The sequence below is a fragment of the Halichoeres trimaculatus genome, unplaced genomic scaffold, assembly GCF_033239565.1.
Source record: "Halichoeres trimaculatus isolate MK-OKI-2021-1 unplaced genomic scaffold, fHalTri1.1 fHalTri1_scaffold_7, whole genome shotgun sequence".
Classification (NCBI taxonomy): Eukaryota; Metazoa; Chordata; class Actinopteri; order Labriformes; family Labridae; genus Halichoeres; species Halichoeres trimaculatus.
In genome coordinates this window covers 29,810,608-29,831,571 of record NW_027437185.1, presented here as the reverse complement: position 1 = coordinate 29,831,571, position 20,964 = coordinate 29,810,608, and the positions used below count along the sequence as shown (strand labels likewise).

At 38.2% G+C, this 20,964-nt stretch overlaps 1 protein-coding gene across 8 annotated transcripts in view; it reads left to right on the top strand.

Annotated features, from left to right (window-relative positions):
- Positions 1-20,964, top strand: part of diaph2 (diaphanous-related formin 2) — a 483,641-nt gene that overhangs the window by 332,331 nt on the left and 130,346 nt on the right. For all 8 annotated transcript variants that reach the window (XM_074674141.1, XM_074674142.1, XM_074674143.1 and 5 more), the window contains one exon: positions 9,118-9,242. In XM_074674141.1, coding sequence (XP_074530242.1) covers positions 9,118-9,242 — 125 coding nt within the window. The remainder of the gene's footprint in view (positions 1-9,117; positions 9,243-20,964) is intronic.

Here is a 20,964-nt window from a genome sequence, read left to right as displayed (position 1 = left end):
GTGTCCTTGCTTACACTCTGGTAATGCCCACTTATGGCTACTGCATATTGATGTAAATTCTTCTTTGTGATTTTAAATATTAAACAGCATTTATATTGTTTACACTCCAGCAAGAAGATTTTTCTACAAAAGTATATTACACTACTGTGGCTTTAAATGGAAACAAACTATTTGGAAAGACATTTCAACAATATGGGTCTTTGTATTTTATGATTCCTCTATTTGGCTCTGCATATTACAGATCTCAGACTAATCAATAAGTCAACAAGTTCTTCAGTCTCCTGAATCTTTAAATGTCAAGTGAAGTGTGTCCCTCTGAGGTGTCAGGTGAACCAGCCTCTGCAGCGTGATAAGATTCAACTTTGAAGTATTGAATGAGGTCAGAGGCGTGAGTCAACCTCTGTGTGATGCCCGGTCGCTGAGTATCTTCCTTGTATGTTACACTCACATTAGTCGTGATCTTTCATTGCCTCTGAAATCCAAAACTGCACAGACTCTTAATGTTCAATTACCTCTGTTTGGATTTATTGAATTATTCTGATATAAAGATTGCAGTCATGTTGTTCTCACTGTACAATGCAGAAATGAATTAGGAAGAAATATGCAGTTTTCAGTCATCTTGTCGTGATGCAGCCATTAATTAGGACACAGTAATTAATTAGTTGTTGTACCAGCAAGTTTGGCTTTCACAAAGACATCAGACACTGTGCATCTGTTTGTTCACCTTTATGAGGGAAAAAAAAGCAGAGTTTTCCCAAAATATCCTTCGACTCCACTCCACAGCTTAGTCTTTTCACCAAGCTACCAAAATAAAACGCACTGACAAATGTACACATGGACATCTATGACAGCAACCTTTTGTTGTTGTTTTGTAACCAACATTTGAGGACTCCTCACATGAACTTGTTTGTTGTCTGTGTGACACCAGATCATATCAGTATCATAAAAAAATATGTCTGGGCAAAGAGAAATGACCATCTTCAAGTAAGTGCATGACAGTCATTTCAATGGTTGGTTGTCAGGAGAGGAGAGGTAAACCATTACGCCCCTGTGAGTTCCTTATTCCATTTATTGCAGAGTGCAGAGACTCACACATAGGAAGCCGAACGACACACTGACTGATACCCTCAGCACTTCCCAGGGAATTGTCATCACCCCGGGTCAATGTCTAAACTTTCCCATGCATCAAAATATATTGTAATTGACTCCATTTGTAATTCCTCTGGAGATCTGGCTCTGGCCTGTTGCTCTGATGGCTGCCGAAAGCAATAAAGTCTCACAGACATGACCCCCATTGTAAACAAGGCCTGCTTCCAGAGTGTGAGGTACAGTACAGACTGTCTGCTTTTTCTGGGACTGGATTCACTTTTGCTCTTTGGCCAAAGCCCACACTTTCATTCAAATGTTGTAATTCCAAAATGATAGTTCCCATGTCATGTTTTATTCTTTTTGCTCTGATTCCCATGTGCACTGCTCCTTTTTTATTATAGATTTTGAGGTTTTGGAAAAGTGTTGGAACAGAAAATAGAGATTTGTTGCACAGTTTTTATTGATGGCAGTGTTGGCTTGGAATTAAATACGGTAAATACTGCATTTTACCTTCATATACATTATAGATATGCACTAATGCAATGCCATGTGGTAGTAATAATTAATGTTAAAGTAATTAATATAATGGCACTGCTAATGTGCTTTAAGTAATCACTGTAGTCTGTTTTGGAATGAATTAATAACATTAAGGGAATTCATCAGTTGTCACTTTTTCTTTCAGTAATATGATTTTTAATGTTTTAATTTCAAAATGAGCAGCACACTTTATTAAAAACCTTTATATCCTCAATGTTGATTATACATTGATTCATGCAGAATACTTCAGCCGGTGATCAAAGCTGCAGCAGGCATTGACAGATTAACTATTACATATTTTAACCTTATGGTTTTCTCTCTTTGGGGAGCCATCAGATTTAATCACAAAACAAATCCGTCATTATGATAACGGTTGTGTAACATGGAGGGTTTAAGGCAAATGAAAATTAAAAGAGGAAGTAGAGCAAAGGTAAAAAGGATTTCCCTTTTGATGTGCATGCAATTAGAGCAACATTGATGGAGAATTATAATTGTTATTGTTTGTGCAGAGTGTGAATGCATCGTGTCCTCTGAGTGAATTAAGTCGCATTGTCTCGATTGACTTTGTTTATTTTCTGGAATGGTGCAACAATCTCATTCTTCCATATGTGTGGAATTATTGATAAGAGGATATAACTAGTTGTTCTAATAATTTATGAATAGTAATCTTACTCAAATGGATTTTACTAAAGCACAGCAGATCAAAACAATACATCAAAACAAACTGGTAGAATTCACTTGTTGGCTGATACCAGAATACTGCAGCACCATATTTACAGTTAATACCGAGCCACAAGCCCCCCATATCCTTTGTTTTCGCTGTCCATTAAATTTCTTCTTTTCTCCTTGCCTGCTGTTTTTAACATCACATGTCGTGAGGTAATCAGAGAAAACAATGTGACTGTTTTTGCCACAGGAACAATATCACTTTCACTCCCGCGACTGGAGCTGCTTTGATTCCTGCTGAAAGGGGAACACATAGAGTCGTGTTTATCCTTTTGTCTCTTTCCTCAGCTGTACTCTCGTCTGCCTCCCACTTCATCACCAATTCACTTTCAGGTGACACCAACAGCTAAATGAAAGAAATGACAAATGACATTTTTTATAATGGAGAAAACTATAATTATCTGACTTTCAAAAGGAGTGGGAATGTAAAATAAGTTATTCTGCCAAACAGATCTGAGGATACTCGTTATCTCAGTACAAGTCTTCTGATCAGTAGCTGGCCTTACCACAATGAGATGTGCAGTATAGGCCTTTAGGTGGGCATTATGTTTGTCCGGCCATGTGTGAGATCCCTTCAAGGTTGTCCTCTATTTGCACTCTGCGTTGTGTATGCAAAGAAGCAGTGTGCATAGGAGCAAGTGAAAGATAAGATGCTCTGAGATTACTTTCAGTGGACCAACAAAAGGTTCAACACATTCATATTCTCTAATAAATAAAAGACTATTTGTGTATGATAGCAAAGGCTGATGAATAGGATCATGTAGTGGCACTACCTTGAGGAATTACATCTGACGGGATGGTTTGCAGGAGTAACAATTTTTTTTTTTTTATAAACTCAGGCTGACTTCTTTTAAGTATCCTACTGATGTATTTATTTCATTATATGTTTTTCTTTTTAAGAAAAAAGTAAGTAGCTGCTTGTTACCCAACTAGTCATCCAGCAAATCAAACATGCTAGCAAAAAACATTAATAAAAGATTATATCATGATGAAATGTTTCATGAATCCAGTTAAATATATATATATATATATATATATATATATATATATATATATATATATATATATATATATATATATATATATATATATATATATATATATATATATATATATATATATATATTTCCACAAGTCTTCCACAGTGGATTCTTATCTTTCTGGAGTAGTCGAGTGGATATTCAACTCTTCTCATCCAATCCTCCTTCTTCTCTGAGCTCCAAACAAATTTAATAACCATCACAATTTTTAGCACTGCTGCTATCATTACCACAGCTCATGATTTAATATCCTTTGTTGTAACTTGTGAATTGTGCCGTCATTCCTACAATTGCTGGAAAGGATCCAATATAACAAATTATCCATATTGTTTAACCTGCCCAAATTAGCATGCTAACCAAAACTGATGGTTTGCCACATGGTTTACCAATATGATGCTAATAGAAGCTTACCTGTACTTATGGTCTTTGGTGTCATAACTCTTGGGCTGAACCCTCTGAACTCTTTCCTACAAACTGATTAAACATGATGTGATCCATTTGTCTCTGGCGTTGCTCTTGTTAGCTTAAGTTAAAAACAGTCATGGAAGGGTTTTGACCAATCAGAATCTAGCATAGTCCAATAACTAAAGGTAACACACCAGCTGGCAACGTGCATCTTCGAAGCCTCATTTTTTAAAAGAGAGATGCTCTAAAAGATATAAGCTCTTGACATAGCTCAAATACTCGATTTTAACAGAAACAAGGCAACAAGCCAATCAGAAATGAGGACTGGACAAACTTCTAGACATACCTAAGCAAGTATTCATAGCCAAAATACGACTAAGAATACTCAAGTGACTTATTTTGGAGAAGATCCAGCAGCAAATGTTTGCAATGTTTGTCTGAACTGCTGGTGCCCCTTTGGCCTTTAAAGTGCTAACGCTTTAATTCAGAGAAAACTGTGATTGTAATTGATTTTGCCAGTTGGAATTACTACAGTCATTATGGCAACAACTTCTCACATTGAATCTACATTCAAATATTTCATCTTACCCTAAGACATGTTATTCAACCGTGCTGAATGATCACGCTGAAATATTTTTACATTTATTTAAAACGCATTTCCTCCATCTCAATTTATGCATCTCTTCTTTGTGCATCAGTTTGTCTTCCTGTCCTCCTCATCTCCCCTTCTCGACACCCACAGACCTACACTTTACTTGGCTGTCGTGATGAATGCATTTATGAACGACCTTCTCCTCTGGTTTTATGTTGCATTTGTCTTTGTTTTCACAAGTGTTTAGATTATTTAAAACTTGATCTTTTATTCGATGTTGGCATCCACGTTCAAAATAAATCTCAATTTCCTTTGTAACCTTTGGCGGCATTGCAAGAGCACTCGATGAAAGATTGGTATTATTTGTCTATAAATCAAAATGAAAATTGCCCCCTTCTACAAATGACTGAATATAAAGTTGACATCTTCCCATTATAGAGGTTGATTTGGTGTTGCGAGCTCCACAGTATTTTTTCCTGGCAGTTTATTTGAAGGAAACAGAGCAAGGCTTAAGGAAATGCTTTTTGTCCGTCTTGTGTTCATGGGAATGAGTGATGCATTATGGGAGCTTTTATATAGCTTATATAAATAACTAAGATGCTGACCATAGAGGATGTTTTTATGCTGTTCTTTAATCATACAAGTTAACTTCTCCTCTTTGAATGTCTTTCTTTTACCTTTTCATGTCCCCAATGCATCACTCAACCTCTGCAGTTATTTCTCCTGCCTGACAAAAGGGAAGCAAAGTGAAGCACACAGAAAATCACTTAAAGGATTGACATGTTTTTCCTTGCATCAGGAGTTACATTGTGTGCTTAGAGACCTACAGACAGATGCATTTTTCTCTTGTTTTGGTAAAAGACACTGGCAGATTGTGCTGACAGCAGTCATTAGAATAACTTAAATAAAAAAACAGGTCCCCCCCTTTTTTTTTTCTCCTCTGATCCACTTGTAACGTACACTTGGATGAAAGCACTGCGGCCATGTTTGTATCCTGGAAAAATCAGTTACTTTCGTGCTAATTTTACTAATGATATCCCTGAAGAATTTGCTCAAAGATCTGTAGACACTATATGTTTAGGGCAAAGGATGGTTTATATGTTCATGTGTGCGTTTCTGGAAAGCATAAACATACATACAGCATAAACATGTAAATAAACAAGCTCAAAGTGGGAAATAAGAAACATGTTTGCCACCACTTTTTTGTGTGCCAGCTTGTCTCAGCGATAAGTAACTCCCATGAAAACAATAGTCTGTATTGTGGTCCCATGGCTTCACTCTGATCCTGTTAATGGCTCCCCTGGTTAGACTGAGCTACTGTTTCTTGGCTGCCATGGTTACTGTGATCCATGCTGCATCCAAATTATAACTCAAAACTAGCCTACCACTCATGCCACAAGCGACTTTCAAAAACCCCAAATGACTGATGAAACAGAAAGATCCTCATGGCTCAATACAATCATGTGAATGTAATTGTTTGCTCTCTTGCATCCATCTGTCCAACCTACCACACTGTTCATTTTCCTGTTTCACCATTAGTGGGGATGAGATCACTGTGACAAGAGCGTGTGGATCTCAGAGGCCTCATCAGTGGAGAGACGGGCTATGTGATAGTGTGGTTTTCTCACTGTCATCCCCAGGAGCCAGCTCTGTGAGAATTGAGGAGGAGGAAGAGTGTAACTCTCAGTGACTGGATCCATCCAGCCACTCAGCTCGCTGCAAAGTCTGATAATGACAGTGACCTCACCTCTCACTCTTACTCTGCTGCCTCTGGACTGAGTGTGTGCATCACTGTTTGTGTGTATGCCTTCGTGTAAGGGGGTTGTGACGCTGTGACAGGAGTGGATGCAATCCACAATCTCGCCATCCAATTTTATTGTCAGAAAATGAGAAAAAGAGCAAAACCAGGCAAAGGAATTGATGTAAAGCAAGACAAGGTTGACCCTCGTGACACTGAGGCCACGTTTCTTGACAGCTTGTCTATTACCCTGCTCCTCTGTCCCTCCACACTTCAATTACCGTCTAGTGGATGGGCTAACCTTGTAGATGTGAGGGCGGTGTAGGTTAAATGTTGTAAGTTGTTGAGGAGGGCTGTACTTACTGCTGTTTATTTTGGTAATCAATCAACATCGGAAGCAAATCATGTTTACTAGCTGCAGAGGAAGAGGGAGCGGTTACTGTACATGAATGATGCATACTTCTGTCTACTGATGATGGACTGGGCATTCATCTTTGAAACAGTTATTCTGTTTACCGCTTACCCCTCGCTACAAATCCAGCATATAAAAACATAAGATTCTTGAACTGCAAAAAAATCAACCAGGGCATGTGTTGGATTAGTTATTAGGAACATGTCTGAAATAAATGATAAATTTATGTTTATGTTGTTTACGTGATTGTTCCTTGCTTGTTGAAAGTGAGATCCCGGAGAGCAATGGCTCAAATCATCAGTTTTCAGTGACCATACTCCATGGCCAGACATTGACTTTTTTTTTTTTTTTTGTGGTTGCAGTTAGGGGTGGGAGAAAATATCAAAAGCCAATATATCTAGATTTTTTGTTTCATTCATTCATTTGTTTTCTGAACCGCCTATCCTGTTCAGGGTCGCGGGTGGCTAGACCCTATCCCAGCTGTCATTGGGTGAGAGGCGGGGTACACCCTGGACTGGTCGCCAGTCAATCCCAGGGCATTTTTTTGTTTGACAATATCAAAATTGGGATTCTTTGTCAAAAAATCTTTTTTTTTTTAATTCAAATTCTTCATTTTAGTCTTTGTTTATAAATATATATATATATATATATATATATATATATATATATATATATATATATATATATATATATATATATATATATATATATATAAAATGGATTGGAAAAAAGTTACCACTTTTCTCCAGCAGAGTGTGAAAAATGTCTCTCTGACTCTAGTGTGAATTTTGGGGGAAATATGACTCCTGATTTGGTCTGTACACATTATCATCGTCATTTAACTTTTTCACATGGTCTGGTGTTCAAAAAGTGAACTAAAAATCTCCAAAATCATATATGTTAAAGAATCAAGCACAGAGAATGCGATAAATACAAGTGAGATATACTGTGTCTATTTGTCTTCTGAGACACTTTGAAAAATGTTCTTTAATTTACTAACTCCTCATGATAATGTTGATCATTATTATATCATTATACTAACAAGGTTAAAACTGTCAGGGGTATCCATGGAAAAACAAGGAGGGGGACCCAAACCCAGATGTAACCAAAAACTCTAACAAAAGTAACACAATCAAGAACGCTAAAAACTTACACCAGAACCAAGAGGATGCAACACGAAAGACCAACAAGACATGTGAGGTGACAGCAGACGATGAACTGACAAAGGAACTCAAGAAACACTAAGACTATATAGAGACTTGGACAATCAACACAGGTGTGAAAAAAGACAGGTGAAGCACATGACGGGCAATCACACAGGAGGGAAACACAAGAACTAAACCAAACACAGGGAAATTACAGAGTCAAGACAAATCCAAAGCACAGAAACACTAAGAAAACATAAGACTCACACATGACATGACCAAACAAAAACTACAAGAAGCACAAACCATAGGCTAACAGGAAACACACCAAAGAGAAACCATTAAGAAGTGATCACAAATAAAACTCAGGAAACACAAGAATCACTAAGAACAACCAAGAAACTTAGGAAACACAAGAACGCAAGGGGGAAAGACAATAAAACACCAAGAAACACACAAACTTAAAACTGAGTCATGACAGTAAGAGCACATTAAGTGTCTTCATAGGATAGATCCATTAAAATGATGCTATGTTCTTGGAAACTGAAAGAGAAACTTGTTGAAATAAGCATGCACCTATTTTATTCTTCATACTAAGGGAGTTTAAAAAAGAAAAAAAAAGACATTTGAAAAGGTTAAAATGTTGTGGAAACATTTTTTTACTTCAATTTCCCACTTATCATCAGTGCCGACTATACTCTGGATCACCTTGTGTACACATACAGAACATAACTACTGAAAGCAGTTCAAAGTTGGTTAAAAAATGAGATTTGTATCACAAGTACATCAAGTTTTTCTTAGTCTTTGTCATCAAGTTTAATTTAAAAAAAACCTGCACATTATAGTTTAAATTAAAGACTTCTACTCAGCATTCAGTCCTTGATGCTGTCAATACCGAATACCGAAGTGTGTCGGTTTAGCTAATGAAACAAAATGAAATGCATGCATGTGTTTTGAACTGTGAGAAATGAAGGGCTATGTTTGTGCGGCTCCTTTTCTTTTTTTAAAATGTTTTTCCTCCTCTCTGACACCAAAGGGGGGTTGTTTTGATAGCCTATATATGGCGAGTGGTTGTGTTAGTGTTTGTGTCAATAAGACTAAACCCTTAACAGAGACCTAAACATGGCACCGCATCTATGCTCCTGTCCTGCCTGATCCCCTAAGACTCTTCCTCCTTTTGAAGTCCCCACTTTAAAGGCCTCATCTGAATACTGTGGATTCCACAGTAACTCTGTACACAGTGATTACAGGCTGATTAATGAGCACCACACACACACACACACACACAGAAAATAAAATATGTTCGCTTTCTGGGCCACAAAACATATTTTTGCAGTGATCTATATGTTGCAACAAAAAGTAAATTTTTATGGAGTTTTTTTTTTCCTAGGCTGTCTTTTAATCACTCATGTGTATATCTGTTTTTTCTACAGTTTCTGCTGAGATCTTAAAAAGCTCCTTGACAACAATGGAACGACAGATTCAGAGGCTGGAGAACGACATCGAGAACTTCCCCAAAACAGACGACCAACAAGATAAGTTTGTGGAAAAGATGTCGATATCCTTTTCATTGAGATCATTTCCCCAGCTCTGGTTTTTGATTGGATTTGCTGCTTGCAAAAATGTGCATTCCACCAGCATATTAAGAGATTGTGTGAAGCATTTTGTTGACAGCAGAGCCAAAGGTGTTTGCTGCTCTGCTTGGCATTGGTAAGCAGTTTAAGTCACTTGGTGTGATAGGTGGCACCCAAGGGAACTCGGGGAATGGATCTGGCTGCCTTGCTGTGAGATGTTGATCAGATCTCCCTCTTCACTCCTCCCTGGGTCCCAGGAGTGAAATCATGCCTGTGGCTATTTTTACCGCTCTCTGCCACTGTCGCCTTTCCCATGGGAGACTCTAATAGGGGCTCTAGCCCCTCACACAAACTTATCGCCTATCCCTGATTTCATCTCCTGACCGGCCACGAGCCTCTCCACACAACCATCCAAGCACTATCTTCTCTCATGGCACCTCTCCTGCTCCGATAACAGAGTGTTTCACTTAAAGCCCAGCATCTCTGCTCCCAAATTGAATTAGCGATGTCTCTGCACTTTCTTGAATGCCCTTTCTGAGAGGAGAGGTCTTTGCTCTATAGGTTTGATCAATGGTAGAAATCAAGCCCGTTGTCAATAGCCCGGGGCTAGGGTTCCTTTCATGTGAAAAAGAAACAGTAAAGCAGTCATCGGCTCCTTCTTTTTTCCTCTCCTGCTTTATTAGGAAAAGAAAAGAACTACTCGAGCGTAACTAATGAGTGAGTAGGTGTTTCTATATGTTGGATCTTTACATATAAGACGGCATTTAACCTGATTTTTGCTGCAAATTGATCAAGGCTGACTTTGCACATTGGGTGGTACTGGAGTAATAGCCCTCAAACACATTAACCATCTCCTTCAAGTGGAATAAGGCTGCTTAAATTTGTGTAATTAAAAACGCTGAAGCAACAGCCTCCCTGGCGGCAATAGAACAAGCAGGCAAGAAAGCTACTCTGCCCCCAGATGTCAGTATCGATTCCCGGGCTCCTGCGGGAAGTAAAGGTTTGAGTGAGAGGAAATGGAGAAGTGTAGATATACTGCAGCATGGCGCTCCCTGACTGTCTGGAGTTCCTCCCCAGAGTGTGGCAGAAGGGGGCCAGCTGTCCGTGACCTGCCGACGCCCCACATCCTCTTCTCTCCCCCTTCTTTTCTTCATCTCACCTGATCAAGTTTTTCATCCCAGGAAGGGGGACTAGCAGGATTTAATAAGCTCTATTTCTGCTCCAGCCGTATATAAAGGCGGTCGGGAAGCACTGACAGGCATATATATTTCATTCTCCATCTGTGTTGTGCCCCATTTTGGGCTGTTGTCGTTATGCTTAATGATACAGTAGTTTCCCTTCCCTTGATTTTACGAGTGGCAGAATTACTCTGCGTATACATGTTTTTTTTAATCATAATTTTCACTGTTTTAATTTCTTTTGAGATGCCGACACATGGAGTCAGATGATGAAAAATGCATGCACATTTGTTCTCCTTGTTAGCTCCCTGCAGTGTTCTTCTGCATTTAATCCCGTTTGGATAATAAGTGATAAAACTGGTAATAATCGAATCATCACAACACGATTCCAGGAAAACTTTACTTTTACTCTGAAGTGGTGAGGTCTGTGTTTGATTTTAATTCAAAACTCTTTTCTTATGATTTGAAAATTGAGCTCAGTGCCTGTGAAAGTGTGAGTTTATACGTATGTGTGTTTCACTTTTCATCTCCTAGAACAATATCTTCATCACTTTAAACCTTGTTGGTTAATAGTTTTAGGGCTTTTGTCATGCAGACAGGAGAGAGAACAGGTTGTTCATGATTTTTCTGAGGTTAGTTCTTTCAGTACTTATAGTAGCTTAGGTAGATCTCTTATCCGTGTTCCACTAAGTGTTGGAACAATGACAGCATGAAATACATTGCTGTATTTTTGGGGGTTGACATTTCCTTTGGTACACATAAGATAGCAGAGTCAAGGCACACATACCTTTTTAAACTTTTCCCTGGATTTTAAAAAAAAGATGTTGGCTCCTTGAAGCATGACAGATGGAAGAACAACAACAGCTAAAAGTCGAGCATTTGATGCTTGAGCAACCCTGGAAAAGTTAAGTGAAGCTCTGTTGTCTTGACTGTTGGGCACTGTGATGAATGAGTCAGTCTGCTTTGCTGGTGTGTGAGTGTGTGTGTAAGCTTGGGTTGTGTGTATGTGTGTGCTTCACAGAAACAGAGAGAGGAAGTAATTTGCAGTGCATGTGTCGCTGACTACATGTGCCTCTGTTTCGCTGTGACTTTTGTCAGCTTTTTTTTTTTTTTTTTTCATATGATGAATATAAGAAGCTGTGATCACTGTGAGGTCTTAGTGATATACACATCTGAACAAAACCATAAGACTGGGGGGGAAATTAAAGGGATTCTTATAAGGGCTAGACCAATTATCAGGGCCGATATTTGGCATTTTGAGGCATATCTGCATCGGCCTTTTTTTTTTTTTTTAATCCGACAGCCGATAAGAAACAAATTTAAAACTGTGTTGTTTTGGCTCTGATGCAGCCACTCTGCTGTCTGCAGTCACTTCTCAGTCCCCAAAATTGTCCCACCCACAGTATCAGCTGGTTGGTTACAAGCAGAGCCATGGCTTGGGTAACAGCCAATCAGCAGTGCAGTTATTACAGTTAACGCAGTTTCATTGACATTTTGGAAAACATTATTTACTGTAGAAAACTTGAGCTATTTATTTTTTTAAGTTTTCATTTAACTTCATAAAACATGCTGCTGAGCCTGGGAGCTTTTTAATAAACATGCTTGAAGGCATTTGAATGCAGTTAAGTGTAGGAGTTTGTATTGTTCAAAACAAAACAAATAATTTGAAATAATTTTAATTTATATATATATATATATATATATATATATATATATATATATATATATATATATATATATATATATATATATATATATATATATATTTTAAAGATTGTTTTTTTATTTAAAAAATATGTTTTATTTACCTCAATAAAGTAAATAAATTCATCAGTAAAATAAAATTGGAACTTAAATAAGATATTAATTTAAAACTTGAATATATCTCACTTGTGAATCCTGAGCAGGTTGTGAGTACAGCTGCATAATGCAGCTTCAGTTGCAACCTGCTTATGATCAACCTTTGCAAAAAGAAACATTCTTGTAATTTTTCCCCAAGCCTTAAAACAAATGTGTTCAGAGTTTATGAGCCCCAAAGCAGTTGAGAATAAATCAAGCATAAAATTATCTTTCAGTTAGTTTCATCAATAATAAGTGTTCCTAATTCATTTAGATGTTAGAAAGTCAGGTTTTACCTGAAAAAAAAAAAAAAAAAAAGTTTGGTTGCTTTCTGGCACTTAGTGTTAAAAGCTCCTCTTACTTCTGTTAATCTAGTATTTTTGCAGTTCAGAGGAATTTGTCCAAAAATGCTTCAACAAGGAAGCTGCACCTACAGATGAGTAGTAGTTAAGGAAAACCATGTAAAAGCCGGGCTCACGGAAAGAAAGATGAAGAAATAATGAAGTATGCAATGACAGAAATGTATGAGAAAGAAGGAAAGGAGGAGAGAGAGTGGAGCTTAGTGGAAGCACTTCATTTGGCTTTATTGATACATTTTTCTTTTTCCATTACTGTAATGTATGCAAATGACTGAATGGGGTGTTTGTTCAGCAGTTTAGTGATCTCTATCTGTCAGAAGTAATGGGAGCCCACAAAGGCGGTAGAGTTGAGGCACAAGCCCCCAGAGAGCCCTATTTCACCAGAGAGGCTATGACCATCAAATACATGCACACACATTCACACTCACACACTCATACTCATTTCCAGTTCCTGCTGGATATGATGGAGTAGAGCTGGGGGCTCAGAGCCAGACTGCATACTGGAATATTAATGGCGGAGAGGTGGCTCGATGAGGGTGATGAGAGAGCGGACTGAACCTTGATGGGTGCCTGGACATGTCCAATACATCTCGGCTCTCTGTACTTAATGCCTTAACCCAACCAACTGATAAGTAGCTTAACCTTTTATTTCCCATGAGGCCAGAGTCAGAGCCCATCATTCTCTCCCCTCCTCACACATTGAGTGACAAGGAGCTGTCCTCAGGGGCCAGTTTCAATAAGATATTATAGACTAGGCTAATAAATTCATCTCAGTCTTAATTTCTCTCTCAGAAAAGGATTCTTCCTGGAAAGACTGTTTCACAGAAATTACGATGTACAATAAAATCAGACACTTTATTGCTTTTGAGGCTTGATTTCTAACTTTAAATTTATTTTCATTTTAGAAATCTCTCATTGGTCCATTTCTATATGACATCCCTCCCTTCTCCCTTATCATTACACTTATATGTTTAGTACTGCTGCTCTCTCTGTGAACTAGTGTACTTTTTTGTATTTTTATTTTTAGTGTTTAGCTGCCTGAGCACTGAAAATGTTAACAGGGGTAACACTTCAGAAAATAAAAAGTAAACAAACTAGGGATGTGCATTTCATGCTAATACACTATTTGATAGCCACTGCTTACTTTTATAGTATTCAAATGGATAAATAAATCTGTTTTAGATTTGCCAAGCAAAATCTGCACTTAAAACATTTGTTTTTGTTGTCGTTTTTTTTAAAGGTTCCCCACAGAAATCTTTGATGCTGCAGTCTCAGGATGTATTTCTGCAGTCCTGAATTGTCAGGTTTCACCAGCTCCTGGCACTTATGCTGTTAGATTCTCTACAACTATCAGTTGTGGGTCATCATATTATAATCAGAGGCTGGTAAAAATCATCTAATATATATATATATATATATATATATATATATATATATATATATATATATATATATATATATATAATATATGATGAGGTGACAGTCACATTAAATATTTACTTTTTAATAAATTCTTCAATTATTTGAAAAATTAAAACTGACCTTGTGTTCAAAATAGTGTTATTAAGATATACCTTTAAATATCTTTAAAAATACTACTACTAATAATAATAATAGTGATAATGAAAATAATAATAATAGCCTAATACAATGCATCCTTGTCATAAGTTCTTGTTGCTGCTCTTTGAAGCCTGTCATGGCTGATTAATATCACCAATATTAACATCATTTTTATATCATTATCAATATGTAAAACTATTCAATGCTGATCTTGCTCAAAAGTTTCATATTAAATCCAGTACAACTAGTTTTACTCTTTACCTATGTCTTTTTATTTCACTTCTTGGTAAAATTGACTTCAACCGTACTTTGAAATGATACTTATTTCTCTAGTAGGGTGCTTTGCTGAAACAATATGCAGGAAATATCTTATTTAAACTGCTGTTGTGAGTGAAATTGAACTCACCCTTATGGTGCCTTGTTAAAACAACCACCCATATGTAACAAGTGCAGCTGAAGCAAAGGTGGAAACGAGGGCTGGGAAAAAAATCCTGATTAATACTGATGGTCATACTTCTCATCCTGACACCAGTGGGTAGACCAAAGTCTGTACAAAAAAGTCAACTTATAGCCAATGTTTGAAGCTGACCTTGTTTATTTCATAAACTATATTCTTACTCAATTTAGTGAGATCACTAGAGACACAAAGTTCTGTGGTGTTTCCATGCAGAGAGTACGCCTCACCAGAAAAATGTTCCTGTCCCTGATTAATTCTTCCACAAGGCTGAGTGAATGGATCTGAGTGGCTTGAAGATAATGCTCGTGGCCATGTTCTCGGATAGAAAATAATCCTCCCCAAAATTCGGAACAAATCTGTCCTTCTTCAAACAGTTAACAACCAGGCAGAGTCATCAAACTGTTGAGGTTGAATATTGATCCAAATCCTTTTTTAGATCTCTTCATAGGACCAGTTCCAGTACCAATGGGAGCAATAATGCTGTAGTTGTGTGCGTACATAATATGATTCAGATTTCAAGTTGGTGTGTCATGCCATTATCTTTACTTGTGAGTGATCCCTTTTTGGTAAATAGGAAGCCCAAAGTCCTGCAAAGCCCACACACCTGGCTGTGCCAGATTCTCACACCAACTTAGTCGCCCACACAGGGTCAGGACAGACACACTCTGTCGCAGCCCCGAGGCCAACCTGTAATAACACCTTTACGGCTTAAAAATCGACGGATGCATTTTCACAGGTACCACCTTTTTGTTGTTCTCAGAGCCTTCAGCCTGATTTAGTTCGCACATCAAAAGAGGAGGTGCACAACAACGTGTTTATGGCTGGCCTTTGTCGAACAGCAACAGTTGGAGGCTCTCTTTGCTTCAGGCAAGGTTTGTGTACAGGTTTGTGTAACACAGCATTCTCTTGTATTGGCACCGGGCACTTAAGGTTAAATAAATGGTGTTAGTGAAACAATTGTTCTATTTAGCAGGCTGCTGAGTCTAAACCGCAGCAACATCCCCTGTTAAAGGCTTGTTCTGTCTGGAGGAGCACAGACTTGTTTGCAGAAACTATCCCTCTTAAGTACACCTTTATGTGTGTGAATGAGAGGTAAGTCAGATTATTTACAGAATCATGTTTATTTCTGCATGTTTGTATAGAAGAAAACTGGGTTAAGAGATGCTGGTGGCACTCTCAGTAGCTCCTTATAATTTTAAAAGCAGAAATACACAAACAACCACCCCCCTCCCCCTGTCACACATACACACATACACACATAAGCTCTTTTTCTTAATCACCACCTTCCTCCAAGTAACCCCCTCACACACACATACACACACATACACAGACACACTCACAGCCTGAGTGTTTTTCTCCACTAATGAAATTCACTGTAAACTGTGTGGCCAATTAACTGAAGCACAGATAAACCACGGAGCCTTTTAATTATCCAAAATTCAGAGGAAAATAGTGTAAATAAAGAAGAGGTGCTTTAACCTGATTATTTTATTTATTTATTTATTTTGGCAGAATTCCTTCTCTGCATCTCTCACCTGTGTGGATGTCCACAGCCAGAAAAAGCAACAGAAAATTGAAGTCAGTGGAACACACATATACCTTTTATGTTGGATTCTGCTATAATTTAATTAACACAAATCAATACCCTTATTAGAATTATATGGCGGGAAAACACCAAACATAATTGGGAAAAAAGGCTGTGTTTGTTATTTTTCTTTCTCTTAATTTCTGTCAAAATGACTGAAATAACAAACGTAAAAGTGCAGCATATTTATATGGAATATATTTCTTTAATTGCCTTAATTAAATTCTTAACTTGCACTGCAGAAAGACTCAATTAAATACTATTTCTGAAGTCAAAATATTTGGACATTAGAATCCTTCAAATAACCCGTTGTACCAGTGTGATATTAGGTTTATAAAACTCAACATCCTTGCCGTACCATACCAAAAAAAAAAAAAAAAAAAGACTGTTTGAAAGTCAGTTTTGTTATATACCAATTAAAAATCAAACCCATTTTTAAAATGGAGCTATTTTTATAAATGTATGTCTTTATTTTCAGTTTTGGACTTCTATAGATTTTTCTTTTCTTTTCTTTTTTTTTTATTTTAAATCTTTTTGGGTCCAAGTTTTTCCATCCAGACAAGACTAAAGATACAAAACAAAAGATCTGAGAGTGTAACGTGATATTTTTAACACTTTTTTCTCTAAATAGTTTTTTAGTCCCCATGTCTTGATGTAGAACCTATAACATTTTCAATCCAACAAGTTAACTTATAGAATAAAGCAGGTCTCTAGAATAAGCAAGGTAATGCCATCTAATTTGTCTAATTTCTACAAGATAACTCACTTAAAATTAAACCCCGCCTTATTGTTTTATTATTAGAATAATTGTCAGTTCTTTACAGTTTAACACCAATCAAGTTAGAAAAAAGATGATCAAAAGTGCAAAACCAATTGTTATTTAAGCTTTAGCAATGTCACATTTGTCCTTTATTTTCCCCAAAAAAGGTATGTGAATGATCCATAATATTGCAAACAACAGTTCTGTCTGTTCCAGCAAAAATTGACCCACATCACGCGTATAATAGCAGTTTATCAAACTCTGATGAAGTCATCAAGATATATTTGTAGTGATTTTTGCCACCAGGAAAAATAAAGTCAAGTCCCAATTGACTTGTGTGTTTGCCAGCATGTTCCCTGCCAGATAGACAACCATCTCTTTGCCCTCTGGTCATATGAGCGAATTCCCCCTGAAGTTCCCCAATCAGTATCTTGTTAGGCGGTGACACTCGGCCTGATATGGCAGCTCCATTAACCAGTAGAGTAAGCTTGCTGACAGGCAGTCTGGGCTGGAGCTCCCAGGGGCAGGAGAGGGCTGTAGCGTTGATGTACAGGAGGTACACCCATGATGTAAACTGAATCTACCCTTTTTGCTTCTGACTGAACTAGTGTCAGATTCCTGTGATAAAGTCGCCATGCCCTGCCAGTCCTGAAGGTTTCCTTTGGGAACCTCTGTGTCCTGTAGGGACTAAAAGCAACTCCCCTGGAATGAAGAAGGCTCTTTACACATATATGGGACAATTTCATGTGCTTTTGTCAGGGTTAAGTACATATGTGGTATAGACAGACATGTGTCCAGACTTTTTTTTTTTTTTTCTTCACTGAGCTAGCTCAACTGTTGTTGCACTCATGCATAAGTGACAAAAGTTTATTCACCATTTTTCACATACTTAAAGTGCTTGAAAGTTGATTTGGACAGAATGCTATTAACCACCTCATGTCTCACCTAATTGCAGCAGTGGTGACAATAAAGGAACCATGGAAATAGTCAGTCCTGGGCATATTTGCTCTTGCAGATCACAGAGACATCAGTATTAAATCATATTTTAAGATAAAATCTTCTCATGTTAACTTTAAAATACACAAAGATTTGAAAGATAAAAGTCACTGTAAAAAATAAGCACAAGAAAATGTGATGGGCTACAATGAGACTGAACAGCTAGCAACCTGTTTGGCATTGGCAAAGAAGATTTGGCATTCTTCTTCTCAGCAAATGCACATTTATTACAAATGCTGCACAATTTGAAGGGAAATAAACAGACTCTACATTGGTAGAGGATTTATTGTTAAGCATTGTTACAACAAAGATATAATCTACCAAACACAGATTTTCCTTCTTTTTGTGCTAATCTTAGTATAAGATCATGTGGTGAAACTTGTTGGCAGCCAATCAGAGGGCTATGCCACCCCTTGATCACTCCCCTTGCATACAGGAAATGATCCTGTGTGAATAACAGGCTTTAATGCCCTGAATAAATAATGATTTGTTTGATTGATCTTATTATCCTGTCTCCAAGTGTTGCTCAGCTGCTGAAAGGCTTTTCCCCCTTTGGCCCAGGTCTCCACTGATTATTTCTGCTTTACAGAAAAGTCGGGCTAAGGACCCGGTGGCAGCAGCACCAATCTGCACCTCATTACTTCCCCAAAAGGCCTGAGCTTAGTGCAGGGTAATAGACAGAAGCCCAGCCACCCTCATTTGTCATGGGCTCCTGGGTTTGATGCAAAGCCCCCCTTGAGCACTTGTTGCTGAGCTCTAATCCTGCAGTAGACACCAGCCACGCTTCTCTGCTTAGCCATCCCCACTCTCCACCGTCATGGCTCATGATTTCACTTTCATTTGATGTTTTAATGAAATCCCTGAGACTCCATTGAATGGCAGGCCCATTGTTGGCAAATTATTCTATCAAATGCAAGTGGAGGGGAAACGTGACTGGAGTTATTTGTCAAGTAAATATGAGCTACCAAGGGTATACGCTGTTTTTCAGAATGTGAGTCCACAATAGAAGATTGTTGGACTTAAGTGATGCTGGTTTACTCAGGGGTGAAAACATTTAAACACATAAGATGCAGGTTATTTGTCCTTGATAGGCTTCCTTATCCATTCATTCAATTTCTTGAATAAATCAGAATAATTCCACTGCTACAGCAGAAGTTAATTATAAAATGAGCGTGTTGAGATGTACTTAATGATTGTAGATAGTGTGCAGAGCAGACATTTATACAAAGGCTGACATTTATTCCTGTGCAGACCAGTATATTACCCAGTAGCACCATTTGTTGTACCTTATTGCAAATAAGTGGTATGGGGCAGCACCCGAAAGGCTTGGGAATGCTCCTTGATGAAAAGACTATCATTAGGCGAAGTTGCTGTGTGTGCCGGTTGAAAGCCTCTCTAAAATGTAAATCAAACTAATGCCCAAACACTTTGCCTCCCCTCCACACTGTAATGCTATTTCTTTCTGCTGATGCTGTCGAGGGAATAAGCGGTTGTTCTGCTATTTGTTACGGAGCTCTCTGTTGATTTCTAACTCCTCTGCATTGTGGCTATCTTTCCTGTCTCCTGGCAGGACCGAGGGATCGCTATGTCTGCATGACTGCAGGCCATCTCTCGCTCATACAGTGTACTCGGCCCCACAAGCGATTAGCCAAACTTATTGACTGCGTTCGCACTCTTTGGAGCAATTAGGCGCTTCATTATGCAAATAAAGTGCACTAATTGCCTCACGTTTGCTAATTGATTAAAAGATACGGTATATGGTAGACATTAGGGTCGACTCCATCAAACAGATTTGGCCTTCGACAGTGTAAGCCGCGCACTTTGTGAATAAATTAATAACAGCAAATACTGCTCTGGGCCGTTTCCCCGGAATGTCACAGCGTGCTCAGCTCGGCAAATTTGAGGCACAATAGAGAAGTCGGAGGAGAAAGAGATCTCTAATTAAAATGAATCTGTGACAGTCAGGAACACTAACAGTTACAAACGGCAATCTGATGGTAGTCAACAGGGGATTCTCCATTAATTGGCAAAATGAGGCTCATCAATCACACAGAGGGGGAACGCTGCACAGACAGTATCCTGTCAGAGTCACCCACTGTGGGGGGAGCAGTGTTACATGTGTCTCAGGGACAGAGTCGTGTAGAAAAGAATCAGTCTCCCTCTCCCTCTCAATCCCTCCCCCTTGACTCTGTTTCTCACCACATGTGGCTCTCAGTAGACATCTCCCCAACTCATTCTGACAGGCTTTGTTTTTCCTTGTCGCATTTCAAATTGGGATTGGCTGGCATTCTCTGCCAGTCAAGGCAGAGACAGGATTGTCAAAACACACTGTTGAATTTCAGCTTTCTGAGGATATTTTTCGCTGATGACATGTGCTGAGAGGCTTGTAATTCCATACTCCCGCTTTTGGTTTGAGCACTCATGAAATATTGCTGCTGCTGATACACTATTCAGGAAACCTTGATAATTTTATTGGATTAGTAATAACTTATTTTCTTCCCTGCACTGACATCTTTTTGGAAGTCTTAATTGGACAAGACGTTTGACTGTTCCTCTGTGAAAAATCAGCAAGAATTGGAAACACTGTGTGAACTTTATATGAACCGAACACTGGCAGTCATATCCTTATTTCTCATGGAGAGCAATGTGCTACCATAATTGAGCAAGCCAACAAATGCAGGGACACAGAACATAGCTCCTCTGCCTCCGGGTCAATAAATACACCATGACAATAATTGACTGTTCAATCAATTGAACCAATTAATGGCATGCCCCCGCTCTCTGTCACTCGATAGGTTTAGAGCAATCACAGGCAAAGCAAGGCTTGAAATAGTTATTGCTTTATAGTGCTCCTCTGCTGCATCTGATGCCATTACATCATGAATCTACAGACTACTATGTCTGACTTGGCACAGAGGCTATAATGTTTGATGTTCACACACTAACACACACATATTTGCACGTGCATTGTT